This window comes from Dendropsophus ebraccatus, chromosome 2 (assembly GCF_027789765.1).
Source record: "Dendropsophus ebraccatus isolate aDenEbr1 chromosome 2, aDenEbr1.pat, whole genome shotgun sequence".
Lineage (NCBI taxonomy): Eukaryota > Metazoa > Chordata > Amphibia > Anura > Hylidae > Dendropsophus > Dendropsophus ebraccatus.
This window is the reverse complement of record NC_091455.1, coordinates 204,232,008-204,255,086: the sequence shown is the minus strand read 5'-3', so window position 1 is coordinate 204,255,086 and position 23,079 is coordinate 204,232,008. Positions and strand designations below refer to the sequence as shown.

The window sequence follows — 23,079 nt, the reverse complement described above, 5'->3', positions numbered from 1 at the left end:
GGGCCGCAGCATCTGTAGCTTCATCTCCACTGACAGCAGATCATTAGCATACACAGCAGAAGTGACAGGAGCGCCCGCTGCACGCCATGTTATAACCCACAGCCTGCCATTGGCTGCGGCTCATCACATGACCAGCAAAAGGGTCTCCTCTAGGGTGGTCACTGGGTGCACTGGTGTGGAAAATCCTGGACAAATCCATCATGAAAGAATACTGCAAAGCCATTGTCTTTCCAAGTATTCCTCCTCTTGTTATGTGTCAGTGTTCACTGCCTGGGATTCTGGGATTCTATTCATGGACTGGACTATAGGAAGCGCAACAGTGTATATAACACCAGAACCTGCATTACTATGAAGAATTCATGGTTACATGTAGACACCAAGGGGGCCGCCATGTAAGTAATTCTATTAGATTCATACAGTGGAGGGAGAAGAGATTTATAACAGAGAAATAACCAAATCATCAGATCCGCACAGAAACCAACACCAGAACCGAACACAGATATGGGGGGGAGAGAGGAGGCGGCCATGATGGCTGTACATTATATTATATAACATGATAGGATTAGACAGAAGGATTGCACATGATAGGCTTAGATACAGCAGGTCAGCAGAAAGAATAGCACATGTTGGGTTTAGATCCAGCATGTCAGCAGACTGTATCACACATGATAGGCTTAGATACAGCAGGCCAGCAGACAGTATCACACATGTTGGGTTTAGATACAGCAGGTCAGCACACAGTATAACATATGATAGGTGCAGATACAGCCTGTCATGAAACAGTATCACACATGATAGGCTTAGATACCCTGGCAGTACATGATTGGGGTGTAGTCCTGTGTTATGGGGGGTAGTTATGGTTGGGTCTGTACCCAGGTCACCACCCCAGGGCGGGTCACCTTACACCAGGTGTTGAAGCAGAGGATTGCCCCTTGTCCTGGATGGTCCTTGTTGTCCCACTTTCCAGATGCCTGACAGCCGGGCTCTGGGTTGCTAAGCGACCACAGGCACGCTGGTTAATGGCTGAGACAAGATGCGGTGCCCGCTGAGGAGGAGGAGGAGAGGATTGGAGATTCTGACAGTTTACTCATCATTTATCTCCAGAAGAGCTACCATTGTGTCACACCTACACAGCGCACCGAGACGGGAAACCTACCCAGCAACACGGCGTGACAAGAAGACACAGAGACGCCCGTACACTGACGGCTGCCACTTGTTTATATAATTAGCATACCGTGTGCCTCTAGGGGGTGCTAGCACAGTACAGGGGCTGATCACAGCATTGTGGGTACATACCGTGCCTCTAGGGGGTGCTAGCACAGTACAGGGACTGATCACAGCATTGTGGGTACATACCGTGCCTCTAGGGGGTGCCAGCACAGTACAGGGACTGATCACAGCATTGTGGGTACATACCCTGCCTCTAGGGGGTGCTAGCACAGTACAGGGGCTGATCACAGCATTGTGGGTACATACCCTGCCTCTAGGGGGTGCTAGCACAGTACAGGGACTGATCACAGCATTGTGTGTACATACCATGCCTCTAGGGGGTGCTAGCACAGTACAGGGGCTGATCACAGCATTGTGTGTACATACCCTGCCTCTAGGGGGTGCTAGCACAGTACAGGGACTGATCACAGCATTGTGGGTACATACCCTGCCTCTAGGGGGTGCTAGCACAGTACAGGGACTGATCACAGCATTGTGTGTACATACCCTGCCTCTAGCGGGTGCTAGCACAGTACAGGGACTGATCACAGCATTGTGTGTACTTACCCTGCCTCTAGGGGGTGCTAGCACAGTACAGGGGCTGATCACAGCATTGTGGGTACATACCCTGCCTCTAGGGGGTGCTAGCACAGTACAGGGACTGATCACAGCATTGTGGGTACATACCCTGCCTCTAGGGGGTGCTAGCACAGTACAGGGACTGATCACAGCATTGTGGGTACATACCCTGCCTCTAGGGGGTGCTAGCACAAGGACTGATCACAGCATTGTGTGTACATACCCTGCCTCTAGGGGGTGCTAGCACAGCTGAGGGACTGATCACAGCATTGTGTGTACATACCCTGCCTCTAGGGGGTGCTAGCACAGCTGAGGGACTAATCACAGCATTGTGGGTATTTTGGTGTGATGTATGTGAGTGGGGGGTATTTAGCTTAGATACACTTAGATACACTGAGAAGCACAGGATGGAGTTGCGTCCGCCCTGTACTCTCTCTTGTTTAATTTTTGTCAAATTCCAGATGAGAAAGTCTATAAATGGCGTCAAAACACAAGGTTATGTGAGTAATGGAGCGCAGTGACCCCTCACCATCTCCTGGTCATGGACCATCCAGTTACCTGTGACCCTCCGGACCCCCAGAATCTGGTTATTAATCATCACCCTGACAGAGTGTGGGAGGGGGAGCAGCCGCCATCATCACCCCAGACCCAACCAGCCCAATCTCCTGATAATTCAACCTAAAAAAGGAACAAGTATAAAAATCTGCATCTCAGGTGGGAGAGAAGCCAAGACGCTGCTACCTCTCATCACCATGGAAACAAGCCATCACAGCCGCCATTACACCCCCACCTGCAGCAACGTGATGTCCCCTCCCCCACAATCCATGAGTTATGACACCTGTCACCTGCTAAGTGTACTGCAGGAAGATTCATCACCGTCTCCAGGAAGATCTATATATAACCGGAGAGAAGAATATTAGGGTCATCACTGTGCCCCCCATCTATTATTATCACCAGGGAGAGAGCAACCAATCAGGGTTCACTACCATACTCTTATCCATAGGAGGCAGTATAATAGTAGTTATATATTGTATGTAATAGCAGTATTATAGTACAGTGGTAACTTGGATTACGAGCAGAATTGGTTCCGGGACCGCGCTTGTAATCCAAATCCGCTCTTACACCAAAGCAAATTTTTCCATAAGAAATCACTGAAATGCAGAAAATTGGTTCCCCACCCCAAAAATAATGATTTTTTTATTACAGTATAGCACTCACATGTGGAGTTTAATGTACAGTAACTGCATAAACCTGATAACACAGCAGCAGTTTGTAGAAAAAGGATGGAACGGCAGATCCCCATAATGCAGTAGCGTAGTACAACAGGCTAGAATAGAGAAGCAGGGCTGCTGTCAGAGGTCTGTGTGGTCACATGACAGCAGTGGGGAAGGGGTGTGTGTTCAGCATGGACCAATCAGGAAGTGAGAATCCCAGAGCTGTGCAGGAGGACAGCAAGAGAAACTTTCCTATCCACAGTGTGAATAGCTGAGTGTTAGTGCAGGCACATTATAGCAGCAGTGTGTGTAGCTGATTGTGAGTGCAGACACGTTATAGCACCATTGTGTGTAGCTGATGCAGCTATGCAGAGATTACTTCCACAGTCCTGTCCCCTCATGTAAGCCCCAGCCTGAAGTGGATCTGCTATGAATTGGAAGGTGAGGGAGACTTCCTGGGTCAGAGTACAGGGCTGTAGACCCTGCTATGCAGACCATGCCCCTTCCCCACTTGCACTCCCACACAATGCTCTTACACCAAGTCACAATTTTGAAAAACTTTGAGCTCTTCTTGTAAAACACTCTCAATCCAAGTTACTCTTAAAAGGTTATATTTTTGTATACAGGAGGCAATATTATAGTAGCTATATTCTTGTCTATAGGGGTCAGTATTGTAGTAGTTATATTCTTGTATATAGGAGCAGTATTATAGTAGTTATAACAAGAAACAGGAGAAAGTCCAGCACTCACCAGTTGAAGTCTTCATAAATTTATTGCGTGGGAATCATATGCAGGGAAGGGGAGATGGAACAGTGAAGGTGCAGGCGCATCACCTGGGATAGCTATTTCGGGACTCCTCCCTTCGTCTAGCCAGGCCTGGCTAGACGAAGGAAGGAGTCCCGAAATAGCTATCCCAGGTGATGCGCCTGCACCTTCACTGTTCCATCTCCCCTTCCCTGCATATGATTCCCACGCAATAAATTTATGAAGACTTCAACTGGTGAGTGCTGGACTTTCTCCTGTTTCTTGTTATATGTCTCTGCCTATTCACCATAGCACCCCAGCTGTCTTCACGTCAGTCATACCATTAGCCTCCGCTCAATACAGACTGGATCCACGTGTATGCAGTGCAGGCTACCTGTCTCTCCATTCCCTGTGATTATAGTAGTTATATTCTTGTAAATAGGGAGCAGTATTATAGTAGTTATATTCCTGTATATAGGAGCAGTATTATAGTAGTTATATTCTTGTATATAGGGGGCAGTATTATAGTAGTTATATTCTAGTATAAATGAACAGTATTATAGTAGCTATATATTGTACATAGGTGGCAGAATTATAAGGAAATTCTGTCTGATGATCCAATTGTAATCATTGAGTATAGGGGCAGTATTATAGGAGTAATCCCCTTTGATGATCCCATTGTAATCAGTGCCTTTTCCCTCCATTATACCAGTGGGCTGCTCACATTCTGTCCGCTGGGTCAGGGTGTTCTCGTCCCGGGCTTGCCCAATCCTCCACACATGGCGCCCTGATTTCAGGCAGCGGTAATATTAGCTGTATCCAGGGCACTTCGCCCCAGATCTGTCGGAGTGCTATAAATATTTCAGAGGAGAAGTGGCAGCACCCGGGAAGTGACGGGCAGGTGGTGACAATGTGCCACCTTCTGCTGATCTTATAGGATTTTATTTTGTCTTCTGAGAATTATTAACTCTTCAGTTGACAGAAGTATTTATATGTCTGCAAAATATGGGAAGCATCCTGATGTCTTGTATCTGGATTATAATACAGAGCGCTGGTATACAGCTGCAGCTCTCCATCACATGTGAAACCACAACTCCCATTATATTTAAAAAGTTTTTGCATATTATGTGCCAAAAAACACATGAGATGCTGATACGTTTTTTTATGGGAATATACACAATGGAGACCATTATTGTAATATCTAATATCTAGAGTGCCTGGTGTATGCAGCACAGACAGCAGCTTAATGGGCCAGGGGTGACCCAGTAATGTCCTGGTAGGTGTCACAGGTATCTGGAGCCATGCTGACTTCCTCCAAAGGATCCATAGACCACCATGCTCAATTGGGTTCAGGTCTGGGAGATTAGGGTTAGAATAGTACTGGGAAGTCTTGGTCATGCTCTTCCAACCAATGTCAGACATTTCTAGCTGTGTGGCACGTCGGATTGTCTTGCTGAAAGATCCTATCTGCCCCAGGAGAGACAATCCTGATTGCCAATTCTTTGAAAAAGATGATGAGCTATCAGCGAAACATGTTAGGTTATAGGCAGACAGTGTATTTTATGTAGACCTGGGTGCTTGGTGTGGGCTTTGTACATGCGTATACAAAATCGCATTCAGTGAGCGTACTGGCTCCAATCCCGGATGGGACTAACTATATAGCTCCGCGGTAACTACCGGAGTAGTATATACAGAGACAAAAAGTGGTTAGAGTGACGGGTGTGTTTTGTGCTTATCACCCGTCACTAAGTAAGGGCCCTATTCCACAGTAACGGTAATCGGCCAGATCGGGCCCATTTGGCCCGATTCGGCAGATTATCGTTCGGTGAAATAGAGAGAACGATCAGGCGATGATCGTGTCATCAGCTGATCGTTCATTTAGGGCCAGACCTAAAATCATTGTTCCCCCACCGAGCATCGCTACGGTTAAATAGCGGTGCGAGGCAGGTGACCGACGATTTGGCAAGCAGCAGCAGCATCATCATACATTACCTGCAGGTCTTCTTCTCCGCGCTGTCTTCCTCCCCATCTAGCAGATCGCCACTTGTTTACATCGTTGATCGGGCCCTCCTCGGCCCGTGGAATAGGACACTAACAGTAAGTCGATAGAACAAACAGTTCATCAGTCTAGCACCAACGGCCGAGGTGCTGCTAATGTTAACCACTTGTCCACCGCATACATGTGTATTTAGTCTACCGGAGCCTACAGGTAACCAACACCTTGATCTATTTTAAATCACCTAATCACCACTGTAAGATTGAGCACATTGTAGGCTATTTTAAGTTTATAATAAAAGCTAAGTTTTAGTCCGCAGGGAATTCATAGGCATAGGGGTTAATTTCCCTCTACAGTCCAGGAGAGACAATCGGCATGTATGGGTATACGTGATCTACAGGGCTGGATTCATACCCAGATCAGATAAGAGCGCCTCCACACAGATGAGTGCCCCAGAGAACAACCCCCAGACCATAACCCTGCCCCCATCAGCTTGTGTTTTTTTCAGCAATAGCTTCAGTGTGTTTGTTCTCTGATGTTTCTCTCCTGACATGCCAATGTCCATCCATACAATGAAACCACCTGGTTATCAGAGGTTTCTATGTTGCTTATTCACAATGGTGCTACCATGTGCTGTGACCACAGCAGCATGAGAACAGCTCACGTTGCGGGTCAGAAATACCGCCACCCCTGTCCTAAAAGCCAATAATCATCTCATTACAATTCTGATAAATCACTATCGCACCCTATATACCACGAGGCCGCTCACCATATGTCACTCCTCCATAAGCTACACGCTGCCAATGGTGATAATAAGAAGGGGTGTTGATAATAATGTGACTCCTATGTGTATACCGTAGTTCAAACTGAGCTGCATCACATATTTTCTCCAAGATGTGTCATGGATAAACTCCATAGAATCTGCATCTTAAACAGTGACAAATGTAGGAAAAAAATCAGTGCAGGTATACTGTAGTCCAGGAGTGTCTGGGTTGGATACAAGAAGGCTTCTCATTGATTGACAGGATGTTCTAATTTATTGACAGGAAGCACAGATGTTAAATATGGTTTAAGAAGTGAAGATAAAGTTGCAGAGTTCTCATAAGATGCTGCTGTATTCTGTGCAGACTCTGTATGTGATCTGTGTACTTGCACTGGTTTGCGGCAGAGGGCGCTGTATCTGGGGTCCCCGGGGCAGATTAGTCAGCGCTGGCCTCTCTCTCTGGCTTGTTATAAATAGTATATTCTCTAATGCAATCAATTAGAGGCGTTTAGCAGGCGGTGGCACGCAGCCCCTGGGCACACAGGCCTTTGTCTCTTCCCATTAGAGGCTGAGCGGCCCTCAGATCACTATCCGCACCATGTGCCCAGGTCACCCGGGGGCCCAGGATGTGGAGTCCTGGCGCAGCTCTCAGGATTGTGTGACACATCTCCTCCTTTATGTGGTGATCTCCCTGGATAACAATGAGCCCTTGTGACACTGAGCGGAATGGAGAAAGGGTTAATGCAGTGCATCACTCCATTCATGGTAACCAGCGGGCCATTAAAGGGCACCTCTACTCACTGGTGACAGATGTAGAAATTATAGATCTGGACTATAGGAGTCCTCCCCTGGTAATACCCAGATGGTCAGCAGAGGGGGTGAGTGCCCTCTGACCTCAGGGTCATGGGTTACCCTCATGGTGCTCAGCAGGTGTCTGGTCCTGTAGTAATGAGGAGACACAATGTGCAGATGACAGCCCCGTTCATGAGGTTCATTGGGGTGGGGGGGTGTTATGTGGTAGGAAAATGCTGAAGAGATCACTGTAGTCAGTCAGTCTACCCAGACTTCTGCCAGCCTATCCTTTAATGATCATGTTTCTCTGGTTATGGCAGCAATGACTGATATTAAAGGAGAAGTCCAGCGAAAATTTTTATTAAAGTATTTTATTGTCCCGCAAAAGTTATACAAATCACCAATATACACTTACAACTGCATCAAGGCTTCACTTCCTGGATACCATGGTGATGTCACTTCCTGGATACCATGGTGATGTCACTTCCTGGATAACATGGTGATGTCACTTCCTGGAAAACATGGTGATGTCCCTTCCTGGATACCATGGTGATGTCACTTCCTGGATACCATGGTGATGTCACTTCCTGGATAACATGGTGATGTCACTTCCTGGAAAACATGGTGATGTCACGACCCGACTCCCAGAGCTGTGCAGGCTGTGGCTGCTGGAGAGAATGATGGCAGAGGGATGCTCAGTGTCCCTCCAGTGCCCTGTGTCCCTCAGTGTTCCCCTGCCATCATCCTCTCCAGCAGCCACAGCCCGCACAGCTCTGGGAGTCGGGTCGTGACATCACCATTTTATCCAGGAAGTGACATCACCATGTTATCCTGGAAGTGGCATCACCATGTTATCCAGGAAGTGAAGCCTTGATGCAGTAGTAAGTGCAGGGGAAAAAAACTCTTTATAAGCATTTCCTGTAATAAGTGTATATTGGTGATTTGTATAAGTTTTGGGTAGCAATACAATACTTGAATTCACCTGACTTCTCCTTTAAGGGTACACTGTGACTGACAATGATGGGGGCTCTATGGTTATTATTATGGGGGGCTGTGGCTCATAATGATGGGGACTCTGTTACTAATATTATGGGGCACTGTGGCTAACAGTGATGGGGGTTCTGTGGCTTTCATTATGGGGCACTAGGGCTGACAATGATGGGGGCTCTCAACTATCATTTTGGGGGCACAGCTCCACCTATGGCCATCACTTCAATGGTTTTTGGTTTTACTTGTGCTCATAATGTTTTGTAGTTCAGACACCTCAAGAGCTGCATTCACAACTCAACTTTCCCCTTCTGGTCTCAGCACCTATATCAGAGTGCAGCGGAGCAGAGGCTAGTGCATTCTGGGAGCTGTTCCAGGCTCCTGGGCTTGTGTCTGTCAGCACCATGCCGATGGATTCCACCTGACAGCTGGAGGAAGTGTGCATGCAGCTCTGGATGTGACTGGAGTATAACCAGTCTATATAATGGTGCACTAACCCCATGTCACTTCTCTTCACAGAACCCGGCAGGAGATCTCAGTGAACGTAGCTGCCTGCATCCAGATGAAAGTCCGAGGCCGACGGCGGCTGATCACTGTGGAGACAAGAAGTGGCATCGCCAAGCCGGAGTTTCGCAAGGGCCGTGATGGTTTGGTTCTGTACTGGCCGAGGATTACAGCCCAGAACTGAGGAACTGCTGAGGGTTTTGCTGCCTAAATGCCACAATATTTTATTACGTTGCCTCCGCCCGAATAATAAACCTTTGGTACAATACGGAGGCTCCTCCGCTGTCCGTCTGCTCAGGATTTTACTTGTTAGAGCTGCAGTTTGACCCTCAGAGCAGATTTTTCTTCTATAATTTGAAGCCAGGAAGTTACATCCTTAGTCATCTTAGAGGAGAACAATGTCACCCATCTGGAGCCCTTCCCTGGTGTCTTGTCCCCCTCCACACCCCCACAGTCCTACATCAATATAAACTAGTACAAAGGTAAGAACGCCCACATGACAGCCCACAATCTGAGAGCTAGAAATGCAGCCCTATTTACTCAAGAGCTGAATTCACAATTCTGCAGCTTGAAGTTCCCAGCATTCCCTGTCTATTGAGTTTATTCAAAAGCGTTGTCTTTAATCCAGTTACTGAACATCTGATGTAGGAAAGTCTATGTGCTCCCTGCACTATAGGGGGTCACTTCAGCTGTCTAATGTCTGTCCACGTTACAGTTGTATCCAGACTAAACAATCCTCTGGGGGCTTATGGCCTAATTCACACATCCATTGTTTTGTCCACGGGCACGCAATTGTGGACAGAACATAGAACCGATGTTATTCAATGGCCCTGTTCACACGTCCGTACGTGTATACGTGGCCACGATCCCTGCCGCGAAAAAACGGACATGTTGTAATGTGGACCGTTTTTTGCGGCACAGATCGCTAGGGTAAACGTAGTGCTCCGTGAAGCACGGAGCACTACTGATGCACAGTAGTGCGGGTCTGCGGTCGCGGACTGCACTACGGGTGTGTGAATACAGCCTAACACTATAAGTACAAATAACTAGACTCCAGGCTTATAGCTCTTACCTGATACACTGTAACAAACTACCAGCTGAGCAAGCAGCACTTCCAGTCTTTTGAGGTGAGAAGATATTTTATTAAGATATTTTTATTTACTGACCAAAAGCAAAGATCTTGAAATATAAGGTATATAAGAAAGTTTCCCATATAATATTAGGGTGAGGACACAGAACTATGAGAATGGGATCCTCAATACATGGGTCATGCCTCCGATTGAGTTGTCACCTCACTGTAGCACCAAACTCTGCACAATTATAGCCATGGGAGATCAGACCCCCCAGCAGCTACATGGTACACATCTTGCTAATCGAATTATGACACAGTATCCTGTAAACTCCTGAGCTCCCCCTAGGGGTGGCCTGAGACAGACAGGATTGTAGATTTATCTGTATGGCTGTGTGAAGGGAAGCGGACACCTATATAAAGATATACCATAAGATACATGACCCCAATACTATAAAGGTGTTCCCAAGCCCCTGAAGTGTAGAGGTCTGTAACACCTCCTCACTCCCCCTCCCATCTCTGACAGTCAGCTGGAAGCCAAGCCCTGCTTACAGATGTATTTCCTATGTATGGATGGGAGGGGGAGCGAGGAGAAATGACAGCCCTCAGCACATCAGATATATGAAAGTACCACATGTCAGCAGTTCAGAGCAAGAATTGCAGAGGACAGATTTTATTTATTACAATGTATCAGTGCAGGTAAGAGCTATCAGCGAGATTCTGTGGTGTTTAGACTCATACATTGTAACAAATTATCATCTGTGTGATCAGAACAGGAAGCTGCTAGATCCAGGGTTGGTTGTTTTTACATCATGTCTAGTAACTTAGAAAAACTACTGCGTAATGGGGTGGTCACATGTAGCTCAGGCCAGTACAGCAAAGGACTTATAAAGTTGGGGGCATTCACATGTTCCGTGATTGCGGTCCATGCACGGAACATGTACAGTGGAACAGAATGTGCAACTCCTGCCATCATGATTCATTATGATGCCGGGAGCTCCGGATCAGTTTAAAGTGTCACTGTCGTAGCAAAAAACTTTTGACGTCATAGTTTTGATCTGTCCGGCTGTGAGTGTTTATACCCGTACTGAACGGCAGAACGAGCGGGGAGAAGAAGAGTTAGAAAAAAAGTCAGGCTACATAGAGCTCCATTATAAGTCTGACTCTTTTTTTCTAAGGGCCCTATTCCACCGGACAATTATCGTTCAGATTATCGTTAAATCGTTCGAATCTAAACGATAATCGTTCGGTTGAAATGCAGTTAACGATTAACGACCGAAGGAGAAATCGTTGATCGCTTTATAAGACCTGGACCTATTTTTATCGTTGCTCGTTCGCAAAACGTTCGCAAATCGTTCGCATTGAATAAGACGTCGTTCGGTCGTTTGCAATAGATACGAACGCAATAGCGAAGAAATAGCTAAGAAAAAACTATCGCAATTATGATCATAAGTAATGATTATCGTTCCATGGAAATGAGTGAACGTTTTCAGGTCTTTCGCAATAGCGGTCGTTTGAGATCGTTAATCGTTAACGATTATGCAAACGATAATCGTCCGGTGGAATAGGGCCCTAACTCAGAGCTTTTTTGTAACGACAGTGACATATAAAATCTTATCGCTACTGTACTGATACAGCCATGCTATGCTAATGAAGTGGCAATGTAGTAAAGCACGGAGCACAACAGATTCATAATGCGGGTCCGTGGTCACGGGCTGCACTACGGACAAGTGAATGAAGCGTAACTCTACAAATCCTTAGCTGTACTAATCCTGAGCTGCTTTATACTCCAGTCACATCCAGAGCTTGCTTGTGTGTCTCCAGGTTACATGAACTCCCACAATGCACTGCAGTCACTCACTGGATGTGATTGGAGTCATAAAACACCTTGAGATCAGCTGGTAGAGAAGGGGTCACGGATGGCGACAAATTAGCCATTTTGCCTACTGCTTAGCAGCTATTTAAGTGTCTCCACCCCTGGTCCCCTGTATAGTGTAATATATTTCCAAAATTGTTATAATTTCCCAAAAAGTAAAAAAAAACAAAAAACATTTTGCAAATCAAGGAGACTGAAATCCATTGTCAACATTTTATTTTATTGAAAAGTGCCACTGCCCCTTCCGTAAGAGGGTGAGAGCGCCCACGTTCCCCGCCGTCCCCAGCCTCGATCCACAACCCACACATCCTGCACAGACAAGACAAACCTACAGATATCCGCTTTATCCCCCCTCCCCCCACTCAGAAATGTCCCAATCGCTTTTCCTTCCTTCCAGCTCCATCCTGACATCAACATGTACACGTCATACACGGGTGACACAGGCGGCCATATTGTGTGTTCATTGTACTTCCTGAGGTGAAGCATTTGGTGGAGCCCGAGGTCCTCGTCCCATGGTCTATGGTCATCCCACCATCCAGGGCAGTGGACAGGGAGCCCTGGCCCCCATCATGTGCCGGAAAGTGAGACTTTTTTTTTGTGTTTTTCTGTAATTCCTCGGGTGAAGCCTCGACGAGGCTCCCGCTCCTCAAGTCAAGAAGAAAACTAAAGTTTCCAGTGTCAGCACATAGAAAAGAGTCCGTACAAACAAAAAGAGCATCGTCCATAGAAACACAAAGGAAACCGCCAGAAGCTGACCCTTTTTTTTCACATTTTTTTGATTTTTTTTTTTCATTGCTTTATAAATTAAATAATTTACAAATTGCGGGGAAAATCTGCAAACACAGAATTCATGCAGCACACACACCGAGACATGAAAGATATCATCACCGCCTCTAATATATACAGTACAGCGCTGCACCCCCCCATTACTGCGGGTGGAGGGGCTTATCCAGTGCGTTCCCATAGTAAGTGCCATTCACATTGAAGAATTCCTAATCTAGTCACTGGCAGCGAGCAGCGGATTGTACTACTTTATTGGGTCGATCCAGTGGCTCTGGATCAGGTAGAACATTCCGCTGACCTCTGACGCTGAGATTCTATTTATTACCCTCATTAGTCGGCAATTAACACGTTCCCGGGTCATTGTCTCATTGATCCAACAGTTAAACTTTTATTGGCAACATTTTATTATTATTATTATTATTATTATTATTATTATTATTATTATTATTATTAATATTTTAAAGATTTTTTGCAATAATTTTTTTTACTTTTTTTGCACCAAACGTTCAGTATCTAAATATTCCGGCACATAATACAACTCCAAGATATCTGCATCCATGGCTTAGTCTGCCCAGATTTCTGGAGTGTCAGCGATAGCCCCCAGTGAGGCTTCCTTCAACCAAGAACAGCGCCACTTCTGTTTGCAGGTTGTGTGCAGAATTGCAGCTACATCGTATTTGATTCGGTAAAGCTGAGCTGCAATACCGGACACAGCAGTGGACAAGTGTGGTGCTGTTTCGGACAGAAAGCAGGCATGTTTTTCTAATACTGAATAATCCCTTTAAATATGGTCTGCCATCAAATCTGCACTCCCTAATCTCCACACAATCGCATCAATTTTATTATAACTGCATACGGGGGATACTGGAGACCTGTTACTGGTTATACTGGGAGACTGCTCATTTAGTCAAAGTTCCACCATCAGGACACATCCCCAGTATTGTCATACATCCCATCAGCCTCAATAAAAAAAATGTAATAAATAAACTTTTTTTTTGCAAATCAGAGTTTCTTGGGTTGCTTGGAGTATATAATGGAATCTCTGGGTTATTACACAAAATGTAGGGATCAGGGACCCAGCCGCACGCGGAAGATTCTTTCAGAGTTTGAGTTTCCCCTGTGCTACCCATAGGTGGCACTAAAGAGATAAGCCTCTTCTTTTTGGAGGGAAGCTAATTTGCATATTTTATTTCCCAGGGAGCATTGCATGCGCCAATTGGGTCTTCATAAGGAGAATCAATACAACAGGGGTTTGTAGGGGCCTGAAAAACTGCTGCAGCATAGATGGGCAGAGGAGTGGTCACTTCTGAGAGAGACAAGTGGTTGCTAGGCAACCGGAATCCAGGATACCATGGAAACTACAGACGTGCCTGATACTGGTTATAGTGGGGAGTACAGGATTCTGCTTTTTCAGGGGGGGCAGTTAATGGATGTGGGGCAGATGCCATAGATGTCAGCCGCCAGCCACCCCGGCTCTCCTCTACACATGCACCATCACCCATTCACTCGCTATCTAAGGACTCTTCATTTTGAACATAAAATGTGAAATCTAAGGAATCCACATGATACGGGCCAACTCCAGCTATATACTGATCTGCCCACATCTCCCTTTATTACCTGTTATATAACACTGATGTATGTATCATCTGTATACATGGCCCCTATAGGTAGGTGGGTTCCCCCTGCCCACGCTGACAGTGACTCACACATTATGATGCACGGTTGTCACCCACCCACGGTGTTTGGATTCATACTGTAATAGTAATAATCTGTTCATTATTGGCGCCATAGATAACCAGTCATTCCAGCAACCCCCATCACATCGTGTCAGGGAACTGTAACTATCAGCATGCTGGGAGTTATAGTCCCCTGACATCAGGTTACAGGTCCATAAAATCCAACAAGATCTGCCTCTCCCCCAACAGTCCCCATAATCCTGCTGGGATTTGTAGTGCATTCCTCTTACGGGTGTGGTAACCCATGGCAACCCCAGATTCCGGCTTCACAAATAGTAATCAATGCTGGAGGTTGCGTCAAGTGTTGGCACAATATAACTTATATAGGGGGAGATTTATCAAACATGGTGTAAAGTAAAACTGGCTCAGTTGCCCCCGGCAACCAATCAGATTCCACCTTTCATTCCTCACAGACTCTTTGGAAAATGAAAGGTGGAATCTGATTGGTTGCTAGGGGCAACTGAGCCAGTTTCACTTTATACCATGTTTGATAAATCTCCCTCATAGAGTAGAATACAGCAAAAACTAGTGAGGCGTAAGGTGCTGCATGCCTCGTACCTCATCACTATCATTGGCTCAATGTGGACATATAGGTAACAGTATGGCTGCCTCCATTCACACGATAAAAATAACCCTATAATACTCATTGGTACAATACCATCCAAATGACCCAATAGAGGGGATATAACCGGACCAATATGGCCGCTGGTAGACAATGAATAAATCAGAATCTGTATCGAAGCCCTTACAGTACCCAGCATGCATTGCAGAGCCCACCCTGCCATCCCTGCTATGGAGCAATGCTGTGGAAATGTTGTTTTTGTTCTTTTCTTCCCCGGCTGCTCACTCTGCAGACACAGGCGGAGATGTAGGTCACCCCTCCACAGCGCTGAGCGGCCGGGGGGCACAATTAGCACCCGGCTCCATGGTATCTCAGTGTACAGGGGCCACGTGACAGCCCACAATACTGACAAATCAACACACATGTGCAGGAACATCAGCCATGCAGCATTATCCACAATGCACATAGGCCCCCTTCATAAGGAAATAAATCAGTGCCCCTCGCATGAACCTTTGGCTATGCAACAATCCTACCCATTAATTTAATGGGGATATAATAGAGGCACAAGGTACATGGTGCCTCATGCATGAAGCTGTGAGGTTATAAAGAACAGCGGGCCGGCCCCCCTCCCCAGCCTACAAAATACCACAAATTGCATAAGATCTGATGTGCTGTAAAGGTTACGTTATTATATCTAATGTGCAAGCTGCATTGGACACATTGGCGCCATTACTGAGTAGACCCCACCCCAATGTCAGAAAAACTAAGCGTGGCCTATAAATATATAACACTGTAAAAAAAAAATCCCCCCCCCCATCATGTGCAAAAATGTATCAAAGAAATTGCAACATGACCTTAAATAATCAATGTTACATGTATGCAGAACCCCTGTGTAAACAGTGGGATCCGTGACCAGCCCCCTGCAGACCTAGGTATGAGGGACATAGCAAAAACCCTGCAGGAAGGAGACGTCACAGACTCGAAACGCGTCAATCCAATTCTCATTAATCTAAAACCAGATCAGTGTGTTATCGCTAAGTGACCAGAAATAATCCCGAGATCTGTCAACAGCAACTCAGGCCCGCCTGGGATGACCTGAAATAATGGGTCATCCTGATGTTACAAGACTTGCCCCCCCCCCTCCCCCTCCTCCCCCATAACAACGACAAGCATCCACAGCTACAATCACATCAGGGCCGTCCCTGCCATATTCTACCATAACTCATAGTTGTCTGGCACAATTTTGTTAAATTGCTACAAAATAATTTAAGTCCTGGAAATAAATCAATGACGTAGTGACCGGGACCGGGTCACGACTACGAGGTCACAGAAGCTAAACCCATCAGATAAATGCAGTACAATTGTAAAAGAAAGTTTTTGGAGAAGATTTGAGGGTGGCACAAGGTGGTCTCCACACGACCTGCAAACTATGACAAGAGAAGTAACGTCAGACCCATCACAAGTGTCACATTCATGTAGGGACTGGGAAGAGGGCGACATCGTCCTCCATTACCTATCTCCAGAACCTGAAGCCACCAGCCATGATAGGCCAGGCCCACATATAACACTGTAAATATACATCCAAGCGGCAATGGTGGCGCAGAGGTGGAATCCATTGAGCGTCTCTTTCCCACTTATCTTCTTCGTGCTGGATTGTACAAGAGGCAAAAGTCTGGTGATTGCTTTGGGATGAGTGTGAACAGCCGCTTCCCATATGCACGTGTGAGGGAAAGAAACGCGTCAGTCCTTGTAAGGAAAGGGACTAGAGGTGATGTGAGAGCGAGGCACTTGTTGGCCTAAAAAGAAAGATGCACGTTGGTCAGTAGTCACACTGCCTCGAATTATCCACCGCCTCTCAACGCAGACAATGCACAAAAGGTTGAACGTGGTCCCATTTTTTTCCTTTTAAGATTTCTTTTTTTGGCTACTGGATCATTGATGTTGCCAGAGATGGTAGAGAATAGTCCTGACCCATGATGGAGCTTGGTCTACTCTCTGGAGGACAGTCACCGGTCAAGTACTCTGGAGAATTCATCACGATTGCCCTCGTTTTTTAGGTCAGCAAACACCTGGGTGAAATAGTGCGGGTCTGCGTTAATTCTCAACATCTTGGCACTCATAGCATCAATGATACAGAGACATCGGTCCCAGAAGGCATCTTTGCCCGCTTCCACCAAGAAAGGCTTAAGAGGGTAGGAGATCTCGTTGCCCATGTAGGAGTAGGATAGATACAGGCAGGTCAAGAGAGCGGCTTGCAAGTCATGCTCAGTGGCCACAGAGTCCCCGTCAATGACGTCCCTGCAGAGCAAGTAGACAAAAACCACGTTGGCCGGGGTGACGAAGGCCTGGTCTTGCCATCCTTGGAGAAGCAAGGAGCGGTCAACACTACGTAACCATAGAATAGGGTCTGTGGGGGACAAGTGTTTCAGTCGGTAGCATCTCCTGCAGAGGAATTCTCCAAGGCATTTCAGGAGTTCACCGGTGGAGGCCTGGACGATGACTCTCTTTGGAGAACCACCACCTCCGGTGGTGCTGGAGACCTTCTTGATGGATGAGATCTGCTTGGAGCTAAGAGGGGCCAGGGGTTGACTGTCGTAGCTGGAGAGATTGGCACAGGATAGAGATTTTTTCACATTCTCGTGGTTTAAATGGGCAACATCTTTCTGGTAGTTGCTGTTGGCAGTTCCCTTTCTGGATGTCTTTTTCTTGGTGGAGGCCACCAGCCTCTTCCAGGTGAGAGCTGGAATGAAAATGGAGTGTCGTTTCAGCGCCTTGTCAGGCTTCTGCCCACTGCTCTTGCTTACGCTCGTGTAATGTGCCAGGGATCCCGAGCCGTCATCGTACAGGCTGGCCTTCCGAGAGCCCGGTGACAGGGACAAGACGGTGCCCATGCTGGCAGAGATCTTTACAAGCAAGACGAGGGCGTGACAAGGCCAAGTAGCCTCTGAGGAGCTCGACAAGCCCAAGAATTTCCAATCTGCTAGAGGCTGATGACTTGCATTAAGCTGAGGAATGAGATTGACAGGTCTTTGTTGCCTGCATTGCAGGACACAAGCAGCGTTGCCCCCTAAACAATGTGCAGTGCTGGAGAGGGGGCAGCTGCCTCTAAATATAGGGGTGCAGTTTTTTTTCTCGGGGCTCTGCAGTTGCTTTTTCTTTTGGCTCTCAGAAGTCCATTCAAAGCAAATGATTCAGTGATTCATGTTCATGTGCAGGGGTCTTGGAGGAGGATGAATCCTTCATTCAGATGCCGTGCGTCTCAGTGGTCTTCCTGCAATCCTTTTTCTTCTTGGAGATGTGCACTGCAGATAGGAGGGGGCAGATGTTACCAGGGATATGGAGGATGTGGCTGGAGATTGGCTCTCGCTCACTGTCAATAACACCTTATATTGATCCGTCCTTGTCTTGGTGCCACAATCTGGGTGTTTATCCGGATTGCAGGAATAATTGTTGACTGGTGATGATGATGATGATCGGAGTGATAGTCAATGCTAAGGCAGCATTTATAGTCAATCGTCCATTGGTAGACAAAGGCGGCTGAGGAGTCTTAGTCCCTGCAGGGAGCGCGGAGATTGCTTGGTGGTTTTTCTGATGCAGAAAGGGTTAAAAGCACCGGCTTTGTCAGATGGCTCCGGGCACAGCTCCCGCTGTCTCTTCCTTTGGAATTGGGGCAGATTTTCCGGTAGAGGGTGAGATGTTTATCACCTCTTGCCCCTGGGAAGATGCCCTGTGCTGTCAGTGTATGGAGGAGGTGGAGAGCCCCCCAGTCGTGCCGCATTGGTGAGGGGGCTGGCAGTGATCAGCATCTGATGAGAGGCAGGAGATACTGAGAGGAGAGGGCTGATCCTGCTCCCAGCTCACAGGCATCTCTGTGTGCCTGATCCAACCAGCTCTGCTCTTCCAGGGGGAATCAAGCTCAGGCATTATGATTTGTTCTCTGCCTCCCCCCCCCCCCCCCCCCCTCCTCTTGTTCATATGGTGTAGCAGAGCTTATACCGCCACCTGGTGCACACATGGGGATCTCCTGCTCTTCTTTGTTTCAGTGTTGGCTCCATTGTTATGCACTGTCCATTCACTCAATGACCAGAGCGTCACACGGACAGATCACCCATGACATGTAGCCCCCAGGACTTAATGTATGACAAAACATTACTCAGTACCCAACACCCGTTTTTGTGACATCACCAAGCTTATTTCTGCCTTCCCATTTTATTTTTTAGAACTAGACCTTTAATTTAAGGATCAGCACAATACAGAGCACACTACAGATGATTTTTTTGCGGATTGTGGATAAAAATTTGCCGATCACGAATTTCATCCTTGAAAATATACTGACGTGAATGTGGCCGCCCTTGAGGCTCCATACTAGACGCGGCTCATAACATTAATAGTTTGTTACAATGTATCAGTGCAGACCCACATATCTCCCTTATAATAATAGTTTGTTACAATGTATCAGTGCAGACACATCTCTCTCCTTTATAATAATAGTTTGTTACAATGTATCAGTGCAGACACACATCTCTCCCTTACAATAATAGTTTGTTACAATGTATCAGTGCAGACCCACATATCTCCCTTACAATAATAGTTTGTTACAATGTATCAGTGCAGACACACACATCTCTCTCTTTTATAATAATAGTTTGTTACAATGTATCAGTGCAGACACATCTCTCCCTTATAATAATAGTTTGTTACAATGTATCAGTGCAGACACATCTTTCTCCTTTATAATAATAGTTTGTTACAATGTATCAGTGCAGACACATCTCTCTCCGTTATAATAATAGTTTGTTACAATGTATCAGTGCAGACACATCTCTCTCCTTTATAATAATAGTTTGTTACAATGTATCAGTGCAGAAGCACATCTCTCCCTTATAATAATAGTTTGTTACAATATATCAGTGCAGACACATATCTCTCACCTATAAGTTTATTACGATGTATCAGCGCAGACACATCTCTCCCTTATAATAATAGTTTGTTACAATGTATCAGTGTAGACACATCTCTCTCCTTTATAATAATAGTTTGTTACAATGTATCAGTGCAGACACATTTTTCTCCTTTATAATAATAGTTTGTTACAATGTATCAGTGTAGACACATCTCTCTCCTTTATAATAATAGTTTGTTACAATGTATCAGTGCAGATGCACATCTCTCCCTTATAATAATAGTTTGTTACAATGTATCAGTGCAGATGCACATCTCTCCCTTATAATAATAGTTTGTTACAATGTATCAGTGCAGACACATCTTTCTCCTTTATAATAATAGTTTGTTACAATGTATCAGTGTAGACACATCTCTCTCCTTTATAATAATAGTTTGTTACAATGTATCAGTGCAGATGCACATCTCTCCCTTATAATAATAGTTTGTTACAATATATCAGTGCAGACACATATCTCTCACCTTTAATAAGTTTATTACGATGTATCAGTGCAGACACATCTCTCCCTTATAATAATAGTTTGTTACAATGTATCAGTGTAGACACATCTCTCTCCTTTATAATAGTTTGTTACAATGTATCAGTGCAGGCACATCTCTCTCCTTTATAATAATAGTTTGTTACAATGTTTCAGTGCAGACACAGATATCTCTCACCTATATTAAGTTTATTACAATGTATCAGTACAGACGCATCTTTCCCCTATATTGTTTGTTATAATGTATCAGTGCAGACACAGATATCCCCCCTAATAATACAGTGATCCCTAAACTTACAATGGCCTCAGGATACAATATTTTCGACATACAATGTTCCTTTCTGGACCATCGTAACTTGAGACCAGACTCAACATACAATGCGACAGACAGTCCAGATCTGAAGAACATGTAAAAAAAAAACTAGCTGATCAACCAATGAAAGTGGCCATTTTACTGGTAAAATCCCAGTATTAGTAAAGTGCATGCACTGGTTGACTGTCTAGTAGTGCCTCCCTACAGTACAGTATGATACTACATGTCCTGTACTGCTGTGTTTATAGTATCTCCTCTCTATATTACAGTGTGATACTACATGTCCTGTACTGCTGTGTGTCTGGTATCTCCTCTCTATATTACAGTGTGATACTACATGTTCTGTACTGCTGTGTGTCTAGTATCTCCTCTGTACAGTATAGTGTGATACTACATGTCCTGTACTCCTGTGTGTGTCTAATATCTCTTCTACAATACAGTGTGATACTACATGTCCTGTACTGCTGTGTGTCTAGTATCTTCTCTGTACAGTACAGTGTGATACTACATGTCCTGTACTGCTGTGTGTGTGTAGCATCTCCTCTCTATAGTACAGTGTGATACTACATGTCCTGTACTGATGTGTGTGTGTGTGTGTGTGTGTATGTGTTTGTGTAGCATCTCCTCTGTACAGTATAGTGTGATACTACATGTCCTGTACTGCTGTGTGTGTGTCTAGTATCTCCTCTCTACAGTACAGTGTGATACTACATGTCCTGTACTGCTGTGTGTCTAGTTTCTCCTCTGTACAGTATAGTGTGATACTACATGTCCTGTACTCCTGTGTGTGTCTAGTATCTCCTCTCTCTATACAGTGTGATACTACATGTCCTGTACTGCTGTGTGTAGCATCTCCTCTCTACAGTACAGTGTGATACTACATGTCCTGTACTGCTTTGTGTGTTTAGTATCTCCTCTCTACAATACAGTGTGATACTACATGTCCTGTACTGCTGTGTGTGTAGCATCTCCTCTGTACAGTAGAGAGTGATACTACATGTCCTGTACTGCTGTGTGTATCTAGTATCTCTTCTACAGTACAGTCTGATACTACATGTCCTGTAGTGCTGTGTGTGTGTAGTATCTCCTCTCTACAGTACAGTGTGACACTAGATGTCCTGTACTGCTGTGTGTGTCTGGTATCTCCTCTCTCCAGTACAGTGTGATACTACATGTCCTGTACTGCTGTGTGTGTCTAGTATTACCTCTACAGTATAGTGTGATACTACATGTCCTGTACTGCTCTGTGTGCCTACTATCTCCTCTCTACAGTATAGTGTGATACTACATGTCCTGTACTGCTGTGTGTGTCTAGTATTACCTCTACAGTATTGTGTAATACTCCATGTCCTGTACTGCTGTGTGTATAGTATCTCCTCTCTGCAGTATAGTGTGATACTACATGTCCTGAATTGATCTTTACCTGCACCAGGATGAGTTGCTCCCTTGGGCACCAGGTGAGGGGGCATCATTATATTTTTCTGGGACCCTATGTGATCTGCACAGGACCAGAAAACGCTCCAGTCCTCTACACAGAAAGAAATTTAGAGTCTCTTGTAGCTCTTTCTGACTGTTATATGTAAGGACTTGCTGTATCCATATTAGTTAGCTGATTATTTTCCTTTAAATTTTCATTTTTTTTCTCATTTTGGGGGATTTAGAACCAATTACCAGTTTTCCATGGAGTTTTGGTCTCAACATACAATGGTCGTCCTGGAACCAATTAATATTGTATGTTGAGGGACCACTGTAGTTTGTTACAATGTATCAGTGCAGACACTTATCTCTCCCTTATAATAGTTTGTTACAATGTATCAGTGCAGAGATCTCCCCTATATTAAATGTTACAATCTATCAATGAAGGAACAGGTTTCTTTCCTGAAAACAACTGTGACAACCCCTCAGCTGTGAGCAGTATTAGGTGTGTACACACATTCAGGCTATGTTCACACAACGTATAATTTCGTAAAAGTACAGCCATTGTTGCCGATTGCAACAATGGCCGTGACTAATACGAAAATATTTGTTACGTTGCCATCTATGGAATCACATAGTATACGCTCTGGCCGGGATCTCTAGCGGCGCCGCAAAAAAGTGACGTCATTGAACAGCGGTTGCAGAGAACCTTTCAGTACACACAATGAAGCGCGCAGCTCCAGCCGCACACTCCATTGTGTGCAGTGGGGAGTTCTGATGCGGGCGCGCACGGATGCACCCGCATCAGAACTCCGCGGCGCTAAAGATCATTTGGCCCGTACTGCAGTACCGACTGGGCCACAGAATGGCCGATGTCATACAATTTGTGAACATGGCCTCACGCTGTAGTGATTAGTATGTTCTTACAGCCAGCCAAGGGTTGGACCTTATTTTTAATAGTCGCCTATAAACCTGAACAAATCACTGAGTCCTGGAGGCCACATGAGGGAGAACAGTCGCCAGACTGCGGTCAGGACTGGAGCGATTCCTCAGGGTTCAGTGCGGGTTCTCATAGGATTCCTCCATCTTACTGCT

The 23,079-nt window shown here is 45.6% G+C and overlaps 2 protein-coding genes across 3 annotated transcripts in view; one reads left to right on the top strand and one right to left on the bottom strand.

Moving 5' to 3' along the window:
• LOC138783896 (unconventional myosin-Ig-like) overlaps positions 1-9,056 on the top strand; it is a 91,142-nt gene extending 82,086 nt beyond the window's left edge. For both annotated transcript variants that reach the window (XM_069959202.1, XM_069959203.1), the window contains one exon: positions 8,804-9,056. In XM_069959202.1, coding sequence (XP_069815303.1) covers positions 8,804-8,972 — 169 coding nt within the window. In that variant the 3' untranslated portion in view covers positions 8,973-9,056. The remainder of the gene's footprint in view (positions 1-8,803) is intronic.
• A 7,764-nt stretch (positions 9,057-16,820) lies between these two features.
• LOC138784876 (cyclin-dependent kinase 5 activator 1-like) lies at positions 16,821-17,705 on the bottom strand. The gene has a single exon (XM_069960571.1). The coding sequence runs from the start codon at positions 17,703-17,705 to the stop codon at positions 16,821-16,823; it is 885 nt and encodes a 294-aa protein (XP_069816672.1).
• Positions 17,706-23,079: the final 5,374 nt, after the last annotated feature.

Bases quoted from the DNA above. Each gene is read 5' to 3' on its own strand.
- LOC138784876 (XM_069960571.1), bottom strand. From the start codon at position 17,705: ATGGGCACCGTCTTGTCCCTGTCACCGGGCTCTCGGAAGGCCAGCCTG.